The sequence below is a fragment of the Oncorhynchus kisutch genome, linkage group LG19 (assembly GCF_002021735.2).
Source record: "Oncorhynchus kisutch isolate 150728-3 linkage group LG19, Okis_V2, whole genome shotgun sequence".
Taxonomy (NCBI): domain Eukaryota; kingdom Metazoa; phylum Chordata; class Actinopteri; order Salmoniformes; family Salmonidae; genus Oncorhynchus; species Oncorhynchus kisutch.
Genome location: NC_034192.2, coordinates 2,317,228 through 2,334,894, shown reverse-complemented (window position 1 = coordinate 2,334,894; position 17,667 = coordinate 2,317,228). Strand labels below are relative to the sequence as shown.

The following is a 17,667-nucleotide window of genomic DNA, read 5'->3' as shown; positions in this document are numbered from 1 at the left end:
AGGACCGGTGGTTAGTGTTCCGGTGATGTCACACAGGAGGAGGGGAGGAGCAGGAGTAGACATGACAGTGTAAGGCGGTTTGGTATAATTAAGCAATAAGGCCCGGTTGATGGCCCGGTTTAATACTCTAATTACGTTGGTAACCAGTTTTAATAGCAATGAGGCACCTCAGGGGTTTGTGGTATATGGCCAATATACCATGGCTAAGGGCTGTTCTTATGCATAACGCAAGGCGGAGTGCCAGGATACAGCCCCTAGCCGTGGTATATTGGTCATATACCACAAACCCGAGGTGCCTTATTGCTATTAAATACTGGTTACCAATGTAATTAGAGCAGTAAAAATACATGTTTTGTCATACACATAGTATACGGTCTGATATACCAATCAGAATTCAGGGCTTGAACCACCCTGTTTATAAAGGTCAATATACCACTGCTAAGTGCTGTTCTTAGGCACGACGCAAAGTGGAATGGTTAGAAGGTAAAACAGTTCAACACCACAGGAGTAAATGTCAGTTGGCTTTTCATAGCCGAGCATTCAGATGTCCAGACAGCAGGTCCAAGAGAGAAAGTGAGAGTGAGAGAGCGAAAGACAGGGTTGAAACAGCAGGTCCGGGACAAGGTAACACATTTGGTAAAACAGGTCAGGGTTCCATAACCGAAGGTAGAGACACTAGAACTAGATTGGCAGCACTACTAGGTGAACTAGGGACAGGGACAGACAGGAGTCATCAGGCCAGGTAGTCCTGAGGCATGGTCCTGGGGCTCAGGTTCCCCGGGATGGGGAGGGGGGACATAAAGAGAGAGAGGAGAATTAGAGGGAGTACACCTAAGACCACACTGTACAGCAGATAGGACAGACTGACCCGAGCCCACCACCACATAGGGTAGCATAGATACTGGAGACTGAAACAGAGTGGGTTGGGGGACACTGTGGCCCGTCCAAAGTTACCCTTGAACAGGGCCAATCAGGCTGGATATAATCCCACCCATTTACCAAAGCACAGACCCAACAAGGGATATCAACAGACCACTAATGTACTACCCTGAGGCATGGCCAAGTATAGCTCACAAAATATCTCCCCCACCATATGAGCAGAGGAGCCAGTGAGTTATCGCCCGTAAAATGGTCAGGGGCAGAGAATCCCAGTGGAGAGCCAGCCAGGCAGAGACAGCGAGGCTGGTTCATCACTCCAGTGCCTTATTGCCGTTCACCTTTGCACCTCTCGGCCAGACTATGCTCAATAATTGGACTTATTCAGTAACCTTTAAGTCTTCAGTAAAGCCTTAAAGTTTGAGACAGAGTCTGCGTCTCACATAGATCGGCAGACCATTCCATAAAAGAGGAGCTCTATAGGAGAAAGCCCTGACTCCAGCTGTTTGCTTAGAAATTCTAGGAACAATAAGGAGGTCTGCATCTTGTGACTAAACTATGGTATTTCACATAAACAAAAACAATTATTTTGTGTTCATGACTCTGTGGTGGAAGATGTGTTCAACACCAGAGAGAGCTCAATCAAAGATTCTGAACATAAAACATGGGCATTAAAAGTGAAATTCAAGTTTTGTAAATATACCACTTAAATTTGAAAAAAGTGCCAAAGTGATTGATAAAAACCTATATATACTGAGTGTACAAAATATTTATAATATTGAGTTGCACCCCCTTTTGCCCTCAGAACAGCCTCCATTCATCAGGGCATGGACTCTACAAAGTGTCGAAAGCGTTCCACAGGGATTCTGGCCCATGTTGACTCCAATGCTTCTCACAGTTGTGTGAAGTTGGCTGGATGTCCTTTGAGTGGTGGACCATTGTTGATACACACAGGAAACTGTTGAGTGTGAAAAACCCAGCAGCGTTACAGATACTGACACACTGAAACTGGTGCGCCTCGCACATACTACCATACCACGTTCAAAGGCCCTTAAATATTTTGTCTTGCACATTCACCCTCGGAATGACACACACACTGTGCACAATCCATGTCTCAAGGCTTAAAGATCCTTATTTAACCTGTCTCCTCCCCTTCAAAACCTGTCTCCTCCCCTTCATCTACACTGATTATAGTGGATTTAACAGGCGCCATCAAAAAGGCATCATAACTTTCAACTGAATTCACGTGGTCGGTCTTGGTCAAGGAAAAAGCATGTGTTCCTAATGTTTTGATGCTCAGTGCATATTGTAGCAATCCTCACTATATGAGCCATGTTATAATTCCCACCATGTGGGTTAACCCTATTGGCGTGATGTGTAAGGTGTTTGCAGAGATTGATGTGAATATTTGAAAGGACGTTGGCCGTCGGACAAGTCAGGAATCTTTTTTGGTTGCTCAAAGATTATGATCACTTGCCTGAAAATATAAATGAGCTATTTACATGCAGAAATGTTATATACAGTATTGCAAGTCTTTCACCTACACATAGAGGATGAACCAGAAAGATCAGTTGTGGAATTCTTTGTATTTTAGTTGTCAGTAAAAAATGTTCCGCAGAGCAGGCTTAACTTACTTGACTAAAAAATGGGGAGGAACGAGAAAGTTCAGCTTTAGGCTGGAATTATTTGCAGTTTGGTTGTTTTTTTTAAATCACCTGCCCAATGGGGCAACCTCAGAGTAGTCTCAACTAGTACGACTGCTAAGTACACTTCCTGCAGACAATAGGGCAACTCTTAGTGTCAATCCCTGGCTCACGTCCCTGCCCTGCTGTTCGATACAATATCTTAAATGACAGTGTTTTTAATGCGTTTGATGATATAATCTTGAAGCCCATTCAAAACAGCATGGGAAAGGATACTGAAGTAAAGCATAAGCAGCTGTCACCTTCACAGCGAATATAAATTCCCTGATTACACATGAAGGCAATATCGATGGCGACGTTAGCTGGCTACACGCATGCACTTCTCCCTTAACCATAGCCCTAACCTTAAAGAGTGACTCCCTTTAAAAAGCAACAAATCCCTTTAAAAGCGGCCTATGTGGCATCAATATGAGTCAGAAACAGTTATTTTAGTTTCTAATTTTGGTCAAGTCGGAGTTTGGAACATCAGGGCGTCATAACAGGTAAATTAACGTTGGGTTTCAATTTAAAAATATCCATTTGCCCACTAACATGGGGTGAACAGTTCTGGTGATTGCTCTCTAATCAATAGCATAGACAGTGAGACTGCCCAGCATCTACGACTCTGTTTCCATAAAACAACACATTGCACATTTTTTACTTGAGAAAAACTGTCCCAAACACCTTAGTTATAATGCAAAAAATAATTACAGATTTATTGAGTTATCTTAGATTCATTCTGGGGATTTTGAGGAAGTGAAATAGCATAATCCATTGGATTACGCAAAATGAGTAACGTTCTTTTGATAATCTGATAATTTTTGGACACTCCTCAGTTTATGCTCTAGACTGATCAGTTCCTTCTCTAACACTGTGTCTCTTGGTAGACAAAAATCATTAACCAAATGCAGAATCAGTCAGGAAACCTCCAAGACTGAAATTTAAAAAATGACATGTGCCAATTGCACTTTAACCAAGTTGAAGCATTGGCTAAACTGGGTTATTGTGAAATTGACTCATCATTTTGATAAGCTAATGTCATTATTTTGACAAAGCAAGTGAATTCTTGTCATAATTCAAAACACATACTTAGAAAGGGAGTACTTTCCCTGGACCACAATTGAAGGACGTTGACTTAAAACAACTTGCCATTAACTATCTTTAGATGGTAAGTCAGCTGGTCTGGAGAAAGTCTGGTCATGCAGCAGTAGGCGAGGTCTACCTCTCCAGTGCTCAGAATAGTATTCTATGAAGCAAGATACTGTACATCTACTCAGGGTTTTCTGAAGCTAACCAGCTTCAGTTAGCTGCATGTTCCAGGTCAGGCTTAATCTGTACTACGACCTCTAGCAGGCTTGTAACTCCACTTGCATGTCGCACATGGCTGGTCAGACACCAAACTCTTCATTGAGACAATGTTAAAACATAAATCCATGGGCAAGTCAGTGCCACATTTTTCTTTAATTTTGATTTCAGTACAAATTAAAAGTTATCTTGCAAATTCTGCAAGCTATGGTATGAAATAGTATTTTAGAAGTGCTGTCTTTATTGTATTACTTATTGTTAATGGTCGATTTTGGTTAGCTTATCACTGCACAACCACAAGCACCTTTCTCCTAGCTATAAAATAATTGTATTAAGTCATACAAAAGGTTACTGTGCGTAAAGTTTAAATTGCATTCTTTCATTACTAAATGTGCCATGTGATATATTTAAGAGGAGTTAGCTGTGAGTTAGCCTGCCCCAGAGCAGGCTACTTCTGAATGATTTGTTGCAATAGAAATTGACCTGGCTAAAAGGTCAGCCACTTTTGTAAGACCAGTTATTCCGAGTTACCTCGCTAACACCTCAAACCTGCTTCGTAGGGTTACCCATCTGGTCACCTCTGAGCCTGTGTTTGGCAGGGTGTGTCAGGACAAAACATTTTTTGAGTCCTGATACCTCCACTATGGGTTCAATGCATCAAAACCAATGACATCTTTCTGCTCCAGCAAGCATTACTCATGTCAGAGTTTTTGCAGAGTAGAGTCACAGAGGATTCTATTCTAGAACATTGGTGTTGGACACTGAGGATAAATCTGAGGGAAGAGCATCCACAGAACAGTGTTAGAGAAGGAACTGATCGGTCTTGAGCATAAACTGAGGAGTGTCCAAAAGTAATCCGATTATCAAAAGAACGTTACTCATTTTGCATAATCCAATGGATTATGCTACTAATTATTTATCTTGTAATCTGTAATCAGTAACTGATTCAATTTTTCAAGAAATCCACCCAACCCTGATGCATAAATAAAACCATTTGAAACACTGCAATTGTACTTGGGGTGAAAATGGAGACATCTAAAGACATTTGAGAGATAAACACAAACTTTATTTTATTCCTTGTTCATTGGACTGTGCTGGATGTATTCTTGGCGGTTTGTAATTTCCTCTAAACTCCAATATTGGATTGTTAAGAGTGTTTTCTGTGGGGGGCGGTGGGGCTGTGAGTAGCATAGCAACAGGGCTCACAGAGCCCACAATAACATTAGCACAAGCACATGGTGGTGGAGTGTTTTCTGTGGGGGCGGAGGGGCTGTGAGTAGCATAGCAACAGGGCTCACAGAGCCCACAATAACATTAGCACAAGCACATGGTGGTGGAGTGTTTTCTGTGGGGGGCGGAGGGGCTGTGAGTAGCATAGCAACAGGGCTCACAGAGCCCACAATAACATTAGCACAAGCACATGGTGGTGGAGTGTTTTCTGTGGGGGGCGGTGGGGCTGTGAGTAGCATAGCAACAGGGCTCGCAGAGCCCACAATAACATTAGCACAAGCACATGGTGGTGGAGTGTTTTCTGTGGGGGGCGGAGGGGCTGTGAGTAGCATAGCAACAGGGCTCACAGAGCCCACAATAACATTAGCACAAGCACATGGTGGTGGAGTGTTTTCTGTGGGGGGCGGTGGGGCTGTGAGTAGCATAGCAACAGGGCTCACAGAGCCCACAATAACATTAGCACAAGCACATGGTGGTGGAGTGTTTTCTGTGGGGGGCGGTGGGGCTGTGAGTAGCATAGCAACAGGGCTCACAGAGCCCACAATAACATTAACACAAGCACATGGTGGTGGAGTGTTTTCTGTGGGGGGCGGTGGGGCTGTGAGTAGCATAGCAACAGGGTTCACAGAGCCCACAATAACATTAGCACAAGCACATGGTGGTGGAGTGTTTTCTGTGGGGGGCGGTGTCTCATACAGCAACAACTCAACAACACGTGCCACTAGGAAAAATATGTGCTTTGATTGAAACAAAACACTAATATTCTACAGTTTCTTAACACCATCTTCTCTACATTTGCACGCTGTACATAACTAAAAAGATCTAAATGCGTATTCACATGAATCTGATTGAGATCAAATGGTTGGCATGCAGATGCTGCATGGACATTTCACTGGTTAAACTTGAAGAATTATAATTCACGAATGACAGTGAGAAATGTGAAGGGAGGGTGACCACAACAATGTGTGTAAAGTAAAGGTAAACATGTGCGCGATACATGATACAGATCTTTCCAGGAGGTCAAGAGGGGCGGAACGAGGGCGGTATGGATGGTTACCTACAGATCCACCCTCTTGGCCTAAATAAATAGGCTTACAGGAAACCCTCTCTGAATACCCTTTAAACTGACTGGGAGTAGACCATAGACCGTAAAGGAATACATGGGACAAGGTATGTTTTCTCTTCACAAATCACACGTACGCATGTTTCAAAATTGTGATTATAATAACTTACATAATATTTATCCTGTGTGAAATATCTAATGATGGCAGCATAACAAAAAGCATATACTATAACTGTTCCATTTTCCCTTATTTGGTCAAACTGAATTTCAACTTTACATGTATGGTGACCACTGTGTTGTGAATGGAGAGGGAATGGTGAGGTTTCATGTTCTCTGTGATAATGTTGTGATATTTGCCACTAGTTTGCTCAGATTTCAGATGAGTTAGACATTTCCTTTTCAGTTTAAAAAATAAAAGAATATTGGTGGGTTAAACATTTTTAAGAATTGCAATATGTAATATCAATGCCACCCATAAAAGAAAAAAGCTGACAATGTTAATCGCTTTATCTCTCTCTCAGAAAATTGTGACAAAATGTGGAATAGGATATTTTTTTGTGGACTGGTGGTCTGTCTCATCTGCCTCACTGACCAGACTCAGGTAAATATACAGTCAGTCAGCACTGATAAACAGAGAAGCATGTTATTCCTTCAAACATGGGAGTAACCCATTACTTATCTGCTGGTTTTGTACAGGAACAGAAAACACCTTTAGTTGTTCAAGGTAAGTGTTAGTTTGTTTTCTTTATTTAACTTACATTGTAAACACAAGAGACAACCATTCTTAACCTCTGACACCTGCCCTTTTCAATATGTTATTGTGTATGTGCATGTGTGTTTGTTTGTTTCAGGGACAGATTGCACACAGATCAAAACTCTCTCCCCTCGAGCCACCAGTGGAGTGTATGTCATTCAGCCTGCAGGAGTCACATCCCCCTTTATGGTATGGAAACATCTAAATATATAGGCCAGGTACTATATCTACAGTTGTAATTTGGTTACACAGCCACACAGGGGAAATAAAGCTTAGCTATGGAATGTTGAAGGTGTCGCCAGGCTTGCCAGAGTTACTGGAATTCCACAGGGTTCCAACAAAACAATTTGTTGATTCAAAAGTATATTTACATTGTATACAGGTGTATTGTGAGATGCTGGCGGACGGAGGCTGGACAGTCTTTCAAATGCGCACTGGGGCAGAGGTTCTTTTCAACAAGACGTGGGCTGAATACGAACAAGGCTTTGGGAATTTACAGAGTAAGAAAGGGTCCCTCTAAACACCACATATTCCACCAGCAACGGATACTGAGAACTGTGTAGTTTGCTGAGCCATTGTTAGACTAATTTAAATACATTTTTGTCGATAATGCTCATGTTTACTTCTAAGTCAAATGATCATAGAGGGTTCCCCATAATGCAGTGCATTTACTTTAGGTATGTTTTTCACTTCTCAATTCAGTTCTCTACCCTGTTGTTTCCTAGAGGACCACTGGCTGGGTCTGAGTAAGGTGTTTGCTCTAACCAAGGGGGGCAGGGGGCGGAGTTCAACTATGCAGGTCAACCTGTGGGACTTTGAAGGGGGCACTGACTTCGCTGAGTACAGTGACTTCCGTCTGGGCTCAGAGGAGGAGAGCTACAAGCTGAACGTTGGAGCCTACAGGGGCAATGCAGGTAACTGTTATTTCAACAGCACAAGGTGACAGGGGTCATGTTATTTACTTCAGTGTTCTAGTTATTTCACATTTGGTGGCAGCTACACATCACACATATGTCATATGATATGTATTCTGGGTTGATATTCTTAAATGGTGTATCCTTTGGAAGTCAATACAATCAAGAGTGAAGTAGAACTGCATTATTCTCTCTTCCTCCCTCCCTGTCTCTCCGTAGGTGATGCCATCCGTGGGAAATACGCCGGCATTGACCAGAACGGCTTTGGCTTCAGCACAACCGACAAGGACAATGACGGCTGCTCACCCTGCATCTTTGGCGACATCGCCGTGGACAAGTGCAGCTTCTCGGAGGGAGGAGGAGGGTGGTGGTACAGTCGCTGTGGCTCTGCCAGCCTGAACGGTGACTGGCACCCCGCCGGCGAACACATCGGCTGGGCCTCCGGCCTCCACTGGGCGACCTGGAAAGGACCTGTCCAGTACTCGGCCCAAGCCAGCCGCATGATGATCAAGTCCGTGTGAAAGAAGATTATTACAGCAAACTAATACAAAAACTAATCATAAAAATAACAATTTCGTAAACTGAAATAAAACTATTAACAAGGCAAGGTTTGACAAACAAAACTATACTGAAACTATTATCTTTAACTTACTAAAATAAAATAAAAACACTTGACCAGTTAAAAGGTCTATAAGCACAACATGGTCACAGTCACCATGTTTTCAGTGAAGAGAAGTTTTATTTGTTGCACTGCGACAAATCTGCATATCTAATGTGAACAGTTTAAATAGTTTGACATAACTTATAGTCTAGAATGTTGATATTGTATGCATTTTCAAATATAATTATCTTTAGAATATTTGTTTAGCACACACTTAGCCCATACATACCTTGCCCAGACCCCATTATTTTGCCCTGTAAACATGATTGAATTCACACATTCAAAGCTCTGTGTTTAAAGTGAAATAAAAAGTTGTACTCATTGCATATTAAATCATTCATGGTTTCTCATCATAGAGTAAATAGGTTGCTGTTCTCCTACCCTAGAAGCCTGGTTTCTAGCTTTGATTGAATAGGGATATTTAGCTTTGTTATACATTGCTACATTAATCCCAGGGCTCACTTGAAAAAGAGATCTCAATGTGACTGATCATGGTTAAATAAAGCATAAAAAGAATGAAGACTTCAACTTTGATGAACAGATTATGATTATCAAATCAACATACCCTGTTGTGCCGACTACAACTATTTGAACATGACGTAACATTTCAGATAAAGCAGAGCAATTAGAAGAAAGTCTTCATCAACAATTTCATTTCTGTTTCAAATAAATGCAACCCACTTTGTCACCTGTAGGAGTCTCACTCAGCATACATGGGATTTCTTTACACAGTGTCCTGAAGAGAAACTTATGCACGCGCACACACACGCACACGCATACACAAAGAGGTATTGTAACATGTAACAACTATTTTTATTGTGACGTATTATATTGAGGTATTAACCCAGAATAACCCCGAATGAGGACTAAATGGAGTAACGGACTTTGAACATTCTCAAGTGGTCATGTCTTTTGACTTACCTTCCTTCTTTCTTTCTCTTCTGGAAGACTTTGCCATCTGGCTGTTCCTTCCATCGCACAGATGCACCTCCATCTCTCTTGGTGATCTCTGCCTCTATCTAAAAACAACATGGACGACAAACGCTATATAAAGATGTGATCCACAGAAAATGATCTGATGGCCATTTACTCATTTGTATAGGTGTAGTCACATGTCTGAGAGTTATTCTTTCACTTCATTGATTAGGCTACAGTACAACGCTGTCAAAGAGCCATAGCAAATCTATAGCAACGATCCAAATTTCCTCCCTGAAACCTCTCCTCCCACCTGTATGAGAATTTGCTCTTTCACCAGAGGGTCATTAAGGTCAACTCCTGGAGATACTTTCAGAAACATCTTCACCATGCGTACAGTTTTCTTTCCTGTGAAGAGAAACATCTTGACATCAAGCTCGTATTCATTAGTGCACACCGTAGCAAAAAGTTTTGCAACAGAAAAGTAAAACAAACGTTTCTTATACCCTTTGAAAATGTCAAATTTTCTAATCAAATTTATTTATATAGTCCTTCTTACATCAGCTGATATATCAAAGTGCTGTACAGAAACCCAGCCTAAAACCCCAAACAGCAAGCAGTGCAGGTGTAGAAGCACGGTGGCTAGGAAAAACTCCCTAGAAAGGCCAAAACCTAGAAAGAAACCTAGAGAGGAATTGCCTCTTAACTGCCTCTCATTCCGTATCATGTCCGTAATCTTTTCAATGGGATTGACGATTATATCATAAAATTGGTGAAAATGCAGTAATTTAAGATATATACAGTACCAGTCAAAAGGTTGGACACGCCTACTCATTTCAGGGCTTTTCTTTATATTTTTTATTTTCTACATTGTAGAATTATACTGAAGACATCAAAACTATGAAATAACACATATGGAATCATGTAGTAAGCAAAAAAGTGTTAAACAAATCCAAATATATTTTATATTTGAGATTCTTTAAAGTAGCCACCCTTTGCCTTGATGACAGCTTTGCACACTCTTGGCATTCACTCAACTAGTTTCATGAGGTAGTTACCTGGAATGCATTTTAATTAACAGGTGTGAGTTGTTAAATGTACATTTGTGGAATTTCTTAACCTTCTTAATGCGTTTGAGCCAATCAGTTGTGTTGTGACAAGGTAGGGGTGGTATACAGAAGATATCCCAATTTGGTAAAATACCAAGTCCATTTTATGGCAAGAACAGCTCAAATAAGCAAAGAGAAACGACAGCCCATCATTACTTTAAGACATGAAGATCAGTTCATCTGGAAAATGTCAAGAATTTTAAAAGTTTCTTCAAATGCAGTTGCAAAAGTTGTCTCTATCTTCTTGCCGTTTGTGCTGTTGTCTGTGCCCAATATTGTTTGTACCATGTTTTGTGCTGCTACCACGTTGTGTTGCTACCATGTTGTTGTCATGTTGTGTTGCTACCATGCTGTGTTGTCATGTGTTGCTGCCTTGCTATGTTGTTGTCTTAGGTCTCTATTTATGTAGCTTTGTGTTGTCTCTCTTGTCGTGATGTGTTTTGTCCTACATTTATATTTTATTACAAATATATATTTTTAATCCCAGGCCTTTTACCTTTTGGTAGGCCATCATTGTAAATAAGAATTTCTTATTTTTTGCTGCAAAGAAACCAAGAGACTTGCTTAGGCCAAGAAACACAAGCAAATAGACAATAGACAGTTACAAATCTGTCCTTTGGTGTGATGAGTCCAAATTTGAAATTTTTGTTTCCAACCGCCGTATCTTTGTGAGACGCAGAATAGGTGAACGGATCGTCTCTGCATGTGTGGTTCCCAACGTGAAGCATGGAGGAGGAGGTGTGAGGGTGTGGGGGTGCTTTGCTGGTGACACTGTCTGTGATTTATTTAGAATTCAATACACATTTAACCAGAATGGCTATAACAGCATTCTGCAGTGATACGCCATCCCATCTGGTTTGTGGTTAATGGGATTATATTTTGTTTTTCAACGGGACAATGACCCAACACCTCCAGGCTGTGTAAGGGCTATTTGATCAAGAAGGAGAGTAATGGAGTGCTGCATAAGATGACCTGGCCTCCACAATCACCCAACCTCAAACCAATTGAGATGGTTTTGGATTAGTTGGACTGCAGAGTGAAGGAAAAGCAGCCAACATGTGCTCAGCCTACTTGGGAACTCCTTCAAGACTGTTTGAAAAGCATTCCAGGTCAAGCTGGTTGACAGAATGCCAAGATTGTGCTAAGCTGTCATCAAGACAAAGGGTGGCTACTTTGAAGAATCTAACATATAAAATATATTTAGATTTATTTAACCCAACACTTTTTTGGTTACTACATGATTCCATGTGTTATTTTATAGTTTTCATGTTTTCATTATTATTTCACAATATAGAAAATAGTGCAAATAAAGAAAAACCCCTGAATGAGTAGGTGTGTCCAAATGTTTGAGTGGTACTGTATATATAATTATATTTGTGTTGGTGGATGGCCAGATGTCTGTTATAAAGTATTAGCCCTGAAGACCATTCAGGGCTACTTCATCAAAAACAATGCATCACTTGTATAGCATGTTGGACAAATTCAGACAGCTCTGTTTTGGCCCGTTTGCTTCCTTCTTGTTCTAGTGAATACGACCCATGATTGTAGTCCAAAAGAGAAGGAAAAGCTGCGGAATGTGTCTTTATAACGATCTTCAGATGAAAACAGGTGGAGGTGCTTACCTTTTTCCTCGCAGTCTTCAAGGGTGTAGCCTGAAACTCTTTCTTCTAAGTGTATCACATTCATTGCCCTGCCACCAGCTCAGCCCTTCAGATAGCACTCCTGTCGACTTTGTGAGAAGATCAACATTTAGTTAGACTTTATCTTTTGAATATGTTGATATCTGTTGATATGAAAGTCTGTGTAATTGCTAACTCAGTCACGTGGTAAATTCGCTGTAGAGGTTATGAAGCTATGTGCAGCTGGAGATTCCTTTTCATGGTTTACGAACTACTATGATCAGTGGTTCTGGTAGCAGCATAAAATTACAAACAGAATTATTAGAATGCACAATGAGATTCTAACAGAATCATCCATATTGGTAAAGAAAAGTTTTAATTCTAGAAACAGATCAAATATGGTCAAATATTGTATAAAACAATGAATTTGTAGATATATTGTAATTTGATAGGATATCTGTGGGTACCAGTAACAGTTATAAAAACTGTAAAACAGTTCAGGCAAGTCAGCCAGATCGCATGCCTCAGACTGCACTATTGGACGTCTGACCAAGGTAGTTATACGTCGGGAGGCAGTATGACAGTTCGTCCACCAGAGGGCTGCTGAGCAGGTGTTAGCATGTGATCAGGTCTAATGGTGTAACTTCTCCCTTAACAATAGCCCTGACCCTGACCAAGTTGAGTCCTTGCCTAAGCTTCACCAAATCTGGGTTATTGCGTCATTGAAGTCATCAATGTGATGAGCTATTGTCATTATTTTGACCAGGCAAGTCAAGTTCGACATTCCAAAATCTGACATTTGCGGCTGTTGGACAAAAGTCTAGTATGGCAGTGAGTTGATAGTAAATTTACTGTTTGTGACAACTGTCAGTAACACAAGCAACAATAAAGGCAAACAGATACTTTTAAAGGGAGTACTTTCCCTGGGCCAGGATTTAAGGACATTGACTTAAAACCTCTTGCCATTAACTATTTTCAGACGGTAGGACATTGGGTTTGGTGAAGCACTGGTCGTGCAGCAGTAGGTCCCGTCGTCTGCTGGCTTCACATTTGAAAGGGCGAGGTCTACCTCTCCAATGCTCAGGTCTCCTCTGAGACTGTATTTGTCAGGGTGTGTCGGGCCAAAAATGATGTCAGGTCCGTATACCTCCACTATTGGTTCAATGCACCGAAACCCATTACTACATTTTCTGCTCCAGCAAGCATTACCCATGTCAGAGTTTTTGCAGAGCAGAGTCACATAGCATCCATCCCATTCTAGAACATTGGTGTTGGACACTGAGGATAAATCTGTGGGAAGAGCATCCACAGAGAAATTCAAACCATAAGACCACCAAACATTCACAAATCACCATACAGATGTAGGATCTTAATTTCACCCATATTGTCACAGCAAAATAATCCTGCAGCAACAGGATTTGAACATTTAGTCCCATAATGTTGCTTGAACGGTGGTTATACACTTTTAGCTACATGAAAATTGCAATACTGTTAATATAATCATGTGTTATTGCGGGTTTTCAGTGAATCTCTGCATTTCCTGCGATGCAGCAAAATTCTTAGACTTAACTTACCCAGCAGAAGAGTAGTGAACAGCATGAACTGAAACATGCTGGCTGTGAGTGAGGAAGTAGGCCAAGTCCGTTTAGCATCATGAACAAGAAACCAGGGGAATTTGGTAGAAACAAGGAGTCAGTCATGTGAATTGCTAAACATTCTGATATAACTCCATATTTCCTAGGTCATAAAGACAGATAAACTATAAAGTGGCATGGCATATGTAACTGTACAGCTTATAACTGGACATTAATTTCCTTATAACACATATTTTGAAATAATCTTTATTAATGATTAAATTATGAAAAAATATGAATGAAATTCCACCCATGAGGCCAAAGAGGGTGCTTTTGGTAATTGACTGCAGGAAAGGGCTACATGGCTAAATCACGCCAAGTAAACTAAACCAAATAATGAGTTGATTTCAGTTAATTTGTCAATTACATTTTTTAATTGCACAATTAACCCTATCACTCCCACTGATTTTTAGCTAGCGGTGACTAAAGTTAGCTGCTTGTAGTTACTGTTTAACGAAAACCGAACAAAGGATTATAGTTTCTCTTGGCCCATAGACTACTTTCAGGGTGAGGAACCATCTAACACTAAGATATAAAATCCTGAACATCCCCTTGAAAGTCAGCTAAAAAACATTAACAATGGAACACCATTTCAAGGTGCATTCCATGAAGTGTATTTACAAATATGCATATACAGTACATTGCGAAATTTAAAACAAACTGAAAAATATTTCAAGCTGCATTCTAAAGTCCATTCTAAAACAATATAAGAGTATTTAAAATATATAATACCACAAGCTCAACCTCCAATGCTCCATTTGGCCCCCCTATAGAGGCAGACCGGTATGAACAGGTGGCTGTCTACAGTGAGAGTTTGTGTTTATTAGTGCTCAATCGTCCCTTTTTAATTTAATTTAATTTAAAAATATATACATTTCACCTTTATTTAACCAGGTAGGCCAGTTGAGAACAAGTTCCCATTTACAACTGCAACCTGGCCAAGATAAAGCAAAGCAGTGCGACACAAACATCAACACAGAGATTCACATGGAATAAACAAGCGTAGAGTCAATAACACAATAGACAAAGTCTATATTCCACGTGTGCAAATGGCGTAAGGAGGTAAGGCAATAAATAGGCCAATAGTAGTGAAGTAATTACAATTTAGCAAATGAACACTGGAGTGATAGATGTGCAGATGATGATGTGCAAGTAGAAATACCGGTGTGCAAAAGAGCAACAAATTGGCTATTTACAGATGGGCTGTGTACAGCTGCAACGATTGGTAAGCTGCTCAGATAGCTGATGCTTAAAGTTAGTGAGGGAGATACGGTATGAGTCTCCAACTTCAGCGATTATCTCAATTACTTTCAGTCACTGACAGCAGAGATCGTCGAAGAAACAGCGGCCAAATGAGGTGTTGGCTTTGGGGATGACCAGTGAGATATACCTGCTGGAGCGCGTGCTACGGGTAGGTGTTGTTATGGTGACCAGTGAGCTGAGATAAGGCGGAGCTTATATGCTGCTGATCAGCACAAAACACACCCACCACCCGCAAAGCCCATACTTATATATGTTGCTCGAACCACATCCTTGTTTGTTTTATACCCACTTATAGGAATATGGACAAAGAATACAGTTGAATTATTAATTAACATATTGAAATATGCACATCACACAGAGACATTGATAAAGATGTGTGTGTATTAGTGTATTATTCACAGTAGGCATCGACTGGCGCAGTACGTCCCCGGAGGTTGAGTGTTTAATTGATCTTTAAGACAGTAACTAGAGGAGGATGGCACTAGCAGGAGGTTACCAATAAGGCTGGCATACCTTTACTCTTGCCTTTGTTCTCTATATCTCTTTATGCTATACAGTGCCTTCGGAAAGTATTCAGACCCCTTGATTTTTTCCATATTTTGTTAGGTTACAGCCTTATTCTAAAATTGACTAAATAGTTTTTTTCCTTAAAATACTAGCAACAGTGTGTGAAAACCTTGTGAAGACTTACAGAAACGTTTGACCTCTGTCATTGCCAACAAAGGGTATATGACAAAGTATTGAGAAACTTTTGTTATTGACCAAATACTTATTTTCCACCGTAATTTGCAAATAAATCCATTAAAAATCCTACAATGTGATTTTCTGGATTTTTCCCCCTAATTTTGTCTGTCATAGTTGAATGTGTGTGTGTGTGTGTGTGTGTGTGTGTGTGTGTGTGTGTGTGTGTGTGTGTGTGTGTGTGTGTGTGTGTGTGTCAGTCACCAGATGTCAACCCGATTGAACACTTACAGGAGATTGTGGAGCACCACCTAAAACAGCGTTTTCCACCAATGGTGTTGCATCCTTCCAATAGTTCCAGACACTAGTAGAATCTATGCCAAAGCACATTGAAAGTGTTCTGGTAGCCTGTGGTGGCCCAACACCTTATTAAGGCATTTTATCTGGTTGTTTCCTATATTTTTGCAGTTAGCTGTATATCACCCTCTAGTGGAAAATGTAGTTACCAGGTGAAAGCAAATTCTTAGTGGGCATCTAGCATTGCTTTCACCTGGGTCATATTCATTAGTGCACACCGTATCAAAACGTTTTGCAACCAAAAAAGAAAAACAAGTGTTTCTTATTGGACAAATTGAATGAATACACCTAGTGAATAAATTATTTTTTTACATTAAAAGGTTTGGTCCATTTTATGGCATTCTTCTTTTTTTGTACTGGTCCCCAATGGGAATCAAACCCACAACCCTTGTGTTGCAAGCACCATGCTCTGCCAACTGAGCCACATGGCACCCCTACAATACAATCCTGTTATCTTTTCTAAGAGCAGATGAGGGCTAGAAAACGAGGAGAGAGGAAGCCACTGTAAAGTGTTGAAATGTACCCAGATTTCTTTCACCTGTTTCAGATCAGTGAAGAGAGAGAAGACAGAAGACAGATCCCCTTTGTGAAGAAGAAGCCACTACAGACTATTGAGATGCACCCTATATGTAGGGGGACCATGGCTAGAATGAATCCAACTTATGTCAAAAGTAGTTTGTTGTGCATTTTAGCTAAAACTCTAACCCTTTCCTAACCTTAACTTAATTATCATAACCTGCTACGTTAATTCTCCTAAACGGCTGCATAAATTATCCTAATCTGCTACGAAAAGTCAAATCTAACGTTAATTTGTCAAAAGCAGGATCCCTCCTAACCATGACCGGGGTCCAGGGTTTGCTTACACCTGCTTAGTTCTTTAAAATCATTGCAGTCCGATGAAGGAAGGCTGATAAGGAGAGACATTCCTTATAGGACTAAACTTCTTCCGACTATTGAGGAAAAACTCCTCTACAGACAAATCAGTTGAATGGCCGTTTTTTATAGCATTTTATCTGGATATATGGAATGATCAGATCATGATATTTCACTCTTTCACACCGAGGCTTGGTGATTATCGAGGCCGGGAGTGTTGGAAAGCTATTTCAAATACTGAGGAACTATCATTCGCAATGGATGTTAAAGAAACAGACTTGGTTGATTTACTGTGTGAGGTTAAGAAAAAATGACTGCGAAGCTCAGATTATTAGTGGTGGACGTGGTGAGTTATGACAATCACGAAATCTGACATTGCAAAATAGACACTTTCCTACTTTTGCATGCAGTAGCCAGGTACGTCGACTTCTGTGCGTGCTCAGGCGCACGCTCCCTCGACTGTATCAGGACAGAGAACATGCTCATTGCTCACGGAGCACTCCAAACAAAAGGCAATAAACAAATATTTTACAAAACTTGTAATTGTTATGAAATTAACCCCAAAAAATGCAATAGTGTAGGAGGTTGTGAACTCAACACCGTAAACAACATGAGAACGGTAAATGACTATAGTTAATACATGCATTAACAGAAATGAATGTAAACGACACAGGATTAACGGTACATTTACTTGGCCTACTGGTGTTGTGTCTCTGGCTATCATTAAATGT

General features: G+C 40.6%; 1 protein-coding gene across 1 annotated transcript; it reads left to right on the top strand.

Moving 5' to 3' along the window:
• The first annotated feature begins 6,217 nt into the window (after positions 1-6,217).
• LOC109878969 (angiopoietin-related protein 5-like) lies at positions 6,218-8,860 on the top strand. The gene is made up of 7 exons (XM_020471161.2): positions 6,218-6,263; positions 6,678-6,757; positions 6,853-6,880; positions 7,008-7,099; positions 7,293-7,410; positions 7,636-7,824; positions 8,044-8,860. The coding sequence occupies exons 1-7, from the start codon at positions 6,254-6,256 to the stop codon at positions 8,343-8,345; spliced, it is 819 nt and encodes a 272-aa protein (XP_020326750.2). The 5' UTR covers positions 6,218-6,253; the 3' UTR covers positions 8,346-8,860.
• Positions 8,861-17,667: the final 8,807 nt, after the last annotated feature.

Coding starts and splice junctions, on each gene's coding strand:
- LOC109878969 (XM_020471161.2), top strand. Junction 6,758..6,852: donor GCCTCACTGACCAGACTCAG/GTAAATATACAG, acceptor GGTTTTGTACAG/GAACAGAAAACACCTTTAGT. Junction 7,100..7,292: donor GAGTCACATCCCCCTTTATG/GTATGGAAACAT, acceptor CATTGTATACAG/GTGTATTGTGAGATGCTGGC.